This window comes from Macaca fascicularis, chromosome 14, assembly GCF_037993035.2.
Source record: "Macaca fascicularis isolate 582-1 chromosome 14, T2T-MFA8v1.1".
Lineage (NCBI taxonomy): Eukaryota > Metazoa > Chordata > Mammalia > Primates > Cercopithecidae > Macaca > Macaca fascicularis.
The window spans coordinates 56,882,454-56,891,288 of NC_088388.1; the positions used below are offsets into that span (position 1 = coordinate 56,882,454).

At 40.7% G+C, this 8,835-nt stretch overlaps 1 protein-coding gene across 1 annotated transcript; it reads left to right on the forward strand.

The window, feature by feature from the left end:
- The first annotated feature begins 3,133 nt into the window (after nucleotides 1–3,133).
- On the forward strand, nucleotides 3,134–8,613 carry ASCL3 (achaete-scute family bHLH transcription factor 3). Its single transcript, XM_065529727.1, has 2 exons — nucleotides 3,134–3,163; nucleotides 8,018–8,613. The coding sequence occupies exon 2, from the start codon at nucleotides 8,030–8,032 to the stop codon at nucleotides 8,573–8,575; it is 546 nt and encodes a 181-aa protein (XP_065385799.1). The 5' UTR covers nucleotides 3,134–3,163; nucleotides 8,018–8,029; the 3' UTR covers nucleotides 8,576–8,613.
- The last annotated feature ends 222 nt before the right edge of the window (nucleotides 8,614–8,835 follow it).

Here is an 8,835-nt window from a genome sequence, read left to right on the forward strand (position 1 = left end):
GTAGCACCCCCAAAATGAAATACTTAGGCATAAACCTAGTAAAATATATATAAGATCTATGTGAGGACAATTGCAAAACTGATTAAACAAACGAAAGAACTAAATAAGTGAAGAGATATTTCATGTTCATTAATAGGAAGGCTCAATATTGTTTAGATGGTGGTTCTTTCCAACTTGATCTATAGATTCAATGCAATCGCAATCAATATCCCAGAAAGTTATTTTGTGTATATTAAACTTATTCCAAAGGTTATAAAAAGGCAAAAGACACAGAATAGCCAACACAATATTAAAGGAGAATGACAAACTCAGAAAACTAACACTACCTTTGAGACTTACTATAGAACTACAGTAATCATGACAGTATGCTACTGGCAAAAAAGATCAGTGGAACAGGACAGAGAACCCAGAAATAGGCCCATATAAATACAGTCAACTGATCTTTGACAAAGGAGCAAAAGCAATACAATGGAGAAAAGATAGTCTTTTCAACAAATGGTGCTAGAACAACTGGACATCCACATGCAAAGAAATAAATCTAGATACATACCTTATACCCTTCACAAAAATTAACTCAAAATAGATCATAGGCCTACATGTAAAATGCAAAACTACAAAACTTTTAGAAGATAACATAGGAGAAGATCTAGATGGTGGTGATGACATATCTGATAAAGGACGGCTATCTAAAATATACAAAGAACACTTAAAACTCAACAATAAGGGACAAAAAATTTGATTTAAAAATGGGCAAAAGTCCTGGACACCTCATGAAAGAAGAGATACAGATGGCAAATAAGCGTATGAAAAGATGTTCCACATCATATGTCATCAGGGAAATGCAAATTGAAACAACAATGGGATACCAACACACACTTATTAGAATGACCAAAATCTAGAACACTGATAACACCAAATGCTCTCAAGGATGTAGAGCAACAGGAACTTTCTTTTATTGCTGGTGGGAATGCAAAATGTTACAGCAACCTTACAAAACTAAACATACCCTTACTATATGATCCAGCAATTGTGCTCCACAATAATTACCCAATAAGTTGAAATCTTATGTTCACACAAAACCCTGCATGCAGATGTTTATAGCAGCTTTATTCATAAGTGCCAAAATTTGGAGGCAACCAAGATTTCCTTTAGTAGGTGAACGGATAAACAAATTGTGATACATCCAGACAATGGAATATTCAGCGCTAAAAAGAAATGAGCTTTCAAGCCATGAGAAGACATGGAAGAACCTTAAATGCACACTACTAAGTGAAAGAAGCCAATCTGAATATGCTGTATGTGGCCAGGCACGGTGGCTCACGCCTGGAATCCCAGCACTTTGGGAGGCCGAGGCGGGCGGATCGCGAGGTCAGGAGATCGAGACCATCCTGGCTAACACAGTGAAACCCTGTCTCTACTAAAAATTTAAAAAAAAAAAATTAGCCAGGCGTGGTGGCGGGCGCCTGTAGTCCCAGCTACTCAGGAGGCTGAGGCAGGAGAATGGTGTGAACCCGGGCGGCGGAGCTTGCTGTGAGCTGAGATTGTGCCACTGCACTCTAGCCTGGGCGACAGAGCAAGACTCTGTCTCAAAAAAAAAAAAAAAAAAAAAGAAAAAAAAGAAAATGCTATACGCATAATTCCAACTACCTGACATTGTAGAAAAGGCAAAACCATGGAGACAGAAATATCAGTGGTTGCAAGAGGTTAGAGAAGAAGGAGGGATGAATAGGCAGAGCACGGGATGTTTAGGCAGTGAAACTATTCTGTGACATCACAATGATGAATACGTGTCATTATATACTTGTCAAAACCCACAGAATGTAAATGTATAACACACCAAGGGTGAGCCGTAATGTAGACTATGGACTTTGGGTGATAATGTGTCAATGCAGGTTCATCAGTTCTAACACAGTACCATAATGGTGTGGAATGTTCATAGCAGAGGAGGCCATGCACATATAGGGGCAGGGAGTATATGAGAATTAGCTCTACTTTGTGTTCAATTTTTCTGTGAACCTACAACTGCTTTAAAAATTAAAGTTGGGACTGGGCGCGGTGGCTCATACCTGTAATCTCAGCATTTTGGGAGGCCAAGGTGGGCGGATCGCCTGAGGTCAGGAGTTTGAGACCAGCCTGGCCAACATGGTGAAACCCCATCTCTATTAAAAATACAAAATTAGCTGGGTGCGGTGGTACACACCTGTAATTCCAGCTACTTGGGTGGCTGAGGTGGGAGAATCACTTGATCCTGGAGGCAGAGGCTGCAGTAAGCCAAGATCGCACCATTGCACTCCAGCCTGGGCAAAAGAGCAAAACTCTGTTTCAAAAAAAAAAAAAAAAATTAAAGTCGGCACAGCACAGCGGTCTATAAGCCCAGCACTTTGGGTGGGATTTCTTGAGCCCAGGAGTTCAAGACCATTGAGGCAACAAAGTAAGACCTCATCTCTACAAGAAATACAAAAATTAGCCAGGCGGGTTGGCTCACACCTGTAGTCCCAGCTGCTCGGGAGATGGAGGCTGCAATGAGCTGTGGTAATGCCACTGCATTCCAACCTGGGCTAGAGAGTGAGACCTTGTCTCTAAATAAATAAGGAAAGAAGGAATGCTTCTAATATTTACATTTTTAAAAAGATAAAAGTATACTTAAGAAGAAAAAATAAAACGGCTATTTAAGAAAAAGGTATTGGCTAGTTCCTATGATACTGGGCTATCAGAATTTAACATCCACATTCAAGTCACTAAAGTCCCCACTGCTAAATTTGACTGGCTTTAAAAAAATAAAAAGTAAAGAAAATAAGTTCATATTGACCTTCTTAGTTCTAGCCTTAATCTCTATCTAAAAGAATATTGACCAATATTTGCACATTATGAGTCTATTGCTCCATAAATAATTTTGATATAATATCACATAACCCAGAAGAATGGGGGACATTCTTTAAGCAAAAGAATTTGTTACAAGTATCCAGTTTTGTAAGCACACCTTTCTATTTAGCATGGTTATCTGTTGTCATATCTACATGCTGGGTAGGAAAAACAGCCAAACCAGAACTGAGCAGTTCTATTTAACTGTAAGCTGTTTTGTATATTGTTATTAAATGATCACCTATAAATCAGGTTAAGTCTAACTCAGCCCAAAATACAGCATCCTGACGACAAAACTCAGGTAAGAGACTCTTCTCCAGAGTGGCCCATGGGGAAGGATAAAAACATGCCTAGGCACAGTTGATAAATACTGAATTTTGTCAGCTATCAGATTATTCCATTATCTTAAACTACCAATATTCTCCATATAATGGAAGATCCAGGTTTTGCTGGCAATTAAATCCTCTAGAAGAGCAGAAGGAGTTTTGATTTGGAAGTCAGGATACTAGGTTCTGGCCCCTGCTTTGCTATTGGCTTTGTAACCTTAGCAACATATCATAACCTATGAGGAAGTTTTAAGTTTCCTTCTAGCTCTAACATTCCATAATTCAATTATATTGGCAGTTGTAGCTTTTTATTTTTTACATGTTACATATCTTTTATATCTCTGAAATTTGAAGCTTTTATGCTCAGCAGAGTATCCAGAATCTCTTATGATTTTATCATTAAGACCTCATCATTTATTTCCCAGAAACCCTCTAAGGCAGAATCTGAGATTTTCCCATCACAGGTGTGTTTGTTAGCTGTGCCTATATCTGGAACCATGGAGCCCTGGCGCTACCAATCTGTGTTGCTTTCTTTTAAAAACTTATACTCAATTCCTACAAACACATCCAGACCCCAGTAGGCTTTCTATCTTGATTCTCCTTGTTGCTGCATTTTATTTCATTTTCTTAACTTTGTTGTCTTAAATTACCTTCTTTGAATAAAAGGTGATCATATTTAAATGCTAGTACACCGATTGGTGAACTTATTGGAAATGCTCAACAGAAAAAACTTCTTATCAATGTGCCTCCAGAGACACCATGCTCTTTTTTCAAGAATTATGCAAAGTATTGTTAAAACCTAGAAAGTTTTAATTACTTGTGGCATATACAAATTACTCAGATTTCATCTGGGTCAAGATTTAAGATATTGTTTAAATGGTCTTTTAGGGTAAAACCATCACCAACAGAATGATTTTTGTATAGTTAGATGACATCTGCTTTACTTTTTGGTAGCCTGTTAACTCCAGTTCTTAACTACAGGCAACAATATGGCTCTGCTGTTGTCAGAAATGCAGAAATACAGGCTCCACACCCATTTGCCACCATTTTGCAGCTTCTGCCATACCCATTCTTTCTCTCTTACCCTCTAGAATTCCTGGCTTGGGAATTTCCTAACTTGTTTCTCTCAGCAACTTTTTCTTTTTGACAGAATCCTGGCTAGTTTTCAGTTTTCCAGAGATTTTTGTTTTGTTAGTTATCTTAGGTCATTTGGTCAGTAATTTGGAATCTTTCATTTCCTGTTCCTCTGTTTTGATTTTTAATTGGACCTATTCCACTTATCTCATCCCCTAACCCCGTTCCTTTTAGGAAGAGCTTTTCCTGGCATTGACTTCTTTTCCAGTCTCTTTCACCACAACTTACTATAACCCTTTAACCTTGGCCACTCCTCCCTCCCAGCACCCCTACCCCTGCTGCCCTTACTGTTTCCTTAGTCCCCTGACCTTCATACTTGAATTCTGGTCTTAGAGGCTGCTCCTCCCACTACACAGTGCAGCCTGCTGAGTTTTTGCTGTATTCAGGTAGAGAAATAAGTGCCAATATTATCTAATATTGCCCTAAACATTAGGACTGGTGTGTGGGTGTGTGTGTGTGTGTGTGTGTGTGTGTGTGTGTGTGTGTGTGCATGCAGTATGCCAAGCACAGATAATAACCCCTCACTCCTAAAGATACCGAAAAATCAACCTGCTGAGAAATTAACACCATATTTCCTTCTTTGATGGAGGCCCACAATTAGACTTCAAGCTGCTTTTCCTTCTCTATTTTAGGTATGTTCCTCATCTCTTAACACATGTGTTTAGGATAGATCAGTGTTGTGACTCTACGGTGTTAAGGAAAACATAAACCAGGTTTTCTATAAGGTACAATTTAGATAGGAACACTACATAAAGATTCATTCATCTCTAAAGAAAGGAAAGAGGTAAATGCTGGGTGCATTATAGGCACAGTCACCCCTCTGTACCTGGGGGGTTGGGTTCAGGACTCCCCTCAGATACCAAAATCCACAGAGGTCCAATTCCCTTGTAGAAAATAATGTAGCACTTGCATGGAACCTACACACACCCTCTCAAACACTTTAAATCAATCATCTCTGGATTACTTATAATACCTAACACAATGTACATTCTATACAAATAGTTGTTACACTGTATTATTTAGAGGCTAATGACAAGAACAAATGTCAGTACTTATTTAGTACCCATGCTGCCATCCCTTTTTTCCCCCTGAATATTTTCCACCCATAGTTGGTTGAATACACAGACCCCAATACGGAGGGTCAACTGTATTTTTTTTTCACTTTATCCTCACAACCACCCTGCAGAATAATTAGTAGCTTATTTGGACATGGGGAAAGTGAAAGCTCAGAGAGGTTAAGACACTTGCCTAAGGACACATAGCTAAGAAGGAGTAAGGCCATATTGAAACCTGAGGGTGTTACCTCTTAGAGAAAAAGCTCTTTTCCTACAGAACTACCCTGCCTCCCAGTTAACGGGTTATACTGCAGTGCCTCCGTAAAATCTACTGTTGCTACATGATTATGGTCAAAGGCAAAAAGTAATGGTAGTTTAAAAGAGGAGAAGGATATAGACCTATTCACAAAGAAGAAATGCGTTGGTATGGAACCTCTTGGGTTATACTGCTTCGTCCTTGAGTTCTGCAAAAACACACACACACACACACACAAAACCAATAAAACTTAATTATAGGCTGGGTGAAGTGGCTCATGCCTGTAACCCCAGTGCTGTGGGAGGCTGACGTAGGAGGATTACTTGAAGCTAGGAGGAGGTTTAAGATCAGCCTGGGCATCAAGGCAAGACCCCATCTCTACAAAAAAAAAAAAAAAAAAAAAAAAGGCCAGACATGGTGGTGCACATCTGCTGTCCTAGCTACTCAGAATGCAGGAGGACCACTTGAACCCAGCAGTTTGAGGCTGCAGTAAGCCATGATCACATCGCTGCACTCCAGTCTGGGTGACAGAATAAGACACTGCCTCTAAAAATTAAAATATAAAATAAATAAAAATTTTAAAAACCTAAACATAGCTGCATTTTACTCAATATATTTACAGTTCTACATACGTAAAAATGTGTAAATTGACTATGTTTTAAATGTGTAGGGGAAGTTTCTCACCTAAAGGAGTACCATAATGAACATTTAAGAGCAAATTATTCCTTTTTTATTTGTATTTTCAGTTTTGCCTCTAGCACATCAGGTATTCTTTAAGAAAGCTATGCCTCTGAGGTTGCATGATCATTAACTAGTTCATAATTTCCCTTGCATATATTTGAATATTGTGGTGTTTTAGCGTTTCCTACACTTTTTTTTATTTGCACGTCTTCACAATCACTATTACATCTTTGTTCCACCTGTACTATTATTTACTCACTCTTTATCTTTAAATCAAATCACGTTTTCTTACTCAAGTAGATTTAATTTTAAGACGAACTTTATGGTCGGGCATGGTGGCTCACACCTATAATCCCAGCACTTTGGGAGGCTGAGGTGGGTGGATCATGAGGTCAGGAGTTTGAGACCAGCATGGCCAACATAATGAAACCCCCATCTCTACTAAAAATACAAAAAAATTAGCTGGGCGTGGTGGCAGTCACCTGCAATACCAGCTACTTGGGAGGCTGAGGCAGGAGAATCACTTGAACCCGGGGCAGAGGTTGCAGTGAGCCAAGATCATGCCACTGCACTCTAGCCCAGGCAACAATGCAAGACTCTGTCTCAAAAAAACAAAAAAAGGAACTTTATATCACTACCATAAATCACCAGAACTCACAATAAACAGAAGTTAGTAAAGACACTGAATTCTAATGAGATGTTATTGCTTGTTGAAGGCTTTGATCTTAGAAGGATTAGAAAGCATTCTAGGCCAGGTGTGGTAGCTTCCTGTGTATGATCCCAGCACTTGGGGAGGCCAAGGCAGGTGGGTTGCTTGAGCTCAGGAGTTTGAGACCAGCCTGGGCAACATGGCAAGACCCTGTCTCTACAAAAACATTCAAAACTTAGCCAGCTGTGGTGATGCCCGCCTATGCTCCCAGCTACTCAGGTGGCTGAGGCAGGAGGATTGCTTGCACCTAGATGATGGCTCTCTAGTGAGCCATCATCGCACCACTGCACTCCAGCCTGGGCGACAGAGCCAGACTCTGTCTCAAAAAAAAAAAAAAAGACAGAATTCTAGTGGTGTGGTGTGGAAGACACATTCTCAGCAGACTAAGGTTGTATCTTTATAACCACAAGGACTGAAAGAGAATTGAAGGAGAATAACTTTCTCATAAGGCGATTCAATGTTATTTAGTACTGTTTCTGTGTACCATCAATCATCCTCTTACTACACAGAATATTATAACACCATTTCATTGTCCACATGAGCTCAGAAACTGGTCATCAAAGCAGAAAAGTCTTTAAAACATTGCTCTCTGGCTGGGCGTGGTGGCTCACGCCTGTAATCCCAGCATTTTGGGAGGCGGAGACGGGTGGATCACAAGGTCAAGAGATCAAGACCATCCTGGCCAACATGGTGAAACCCCGTCTCTACTAAAAATACAAAAATTAACTGGGCATGGTGGCGGATGCCTGTAATCCCAGTTACTCAGGAGGCTGAGGCAGGAGAATTGCTTGAACCCAGGAGGCGGAAGTTGCAGTAAGCCGTGATGGCGCCACTGCACTCCAGGCTGGGCGACAGAGCAAGACTCCATCTCGAAAAATACAATACAATACAATACAATACAATACAACACAACAAAACATTGATCTCCAAGAAAGTAGATCATATCTGCTCTCTTTCTATCTGACCACATTGATAAATTTTGTTATGTTTGCAGATTAAAGAGGAAATGATGGACAACAGAGGCAACTCCTGTCTGCCTGACAAACTTCCTATCTTCCCCGATTCTGCCCGCTTGCCACTGACCAGGTCCTTCTATCTGGAGCCCATGGTCACTTTCCACCTGCACCCGGAGGCCCCGGTGCCATCCCCTTACTCTGAGGAGCTGCCACTGCTGCCTTTTCCCAGTGACTCCCTCATCCTGGGAAATTATGGTGAACCCTGCCCCTTCTCTTTCCCGATGCCCTACCCAAATTACGGAAGGTGTGAGTACTCCTACGGGCCGGCCTTCATCCGGAAAAGGAATGAGCGGGAACGGCAGCGCGTGAAATGTGTCAATGAAGGCTACGCCCAGCTCCGTCATCATCTGCCAGAGGAGTATTTGGAGAAGCGACTCAGCAAAGTGGAAACCCTCAGAGCTGCAATTAAGTACATTAACTACCTTCAGTCTCTTCTGTACCCTGATAAAGCTGAGACCAAGAATAACGCTGGAAAAGGTTCCTCCATGATAGTAACCACCAGCCACCATGCTGACCCTATGTTCAGAATTGTTTGAGTTGTTGTTTCCAAATAGAAATGAATAATATCACAAAATGAGGTATCTTACAGCATCATTCAACAGTTTTTCCTAAGTGTAATTTCCATGTGGGCAGGAAATAGCTCAAATGCTAACCTATGCTGAGTATTACTCACCTGGGTTTCAATTGTACTAAATATGATCTCATGTAGGTTGAGGAGCTGCTCTGCTTATTTCTTTCATGAGCTCTAGGGGAGCAGGGGGCCCCAGAGTCTCTGCATGTCTCATCTTGCCCTTCT

Coding starts and splice junctions, on each gene's coding strand:
- ASCL3 (XM_065529727.1), top strand. CDS start 8,030: ATGATGGACAACAGAGGCAACTCCTGTCTGCCTGACAAACTTCCTATC.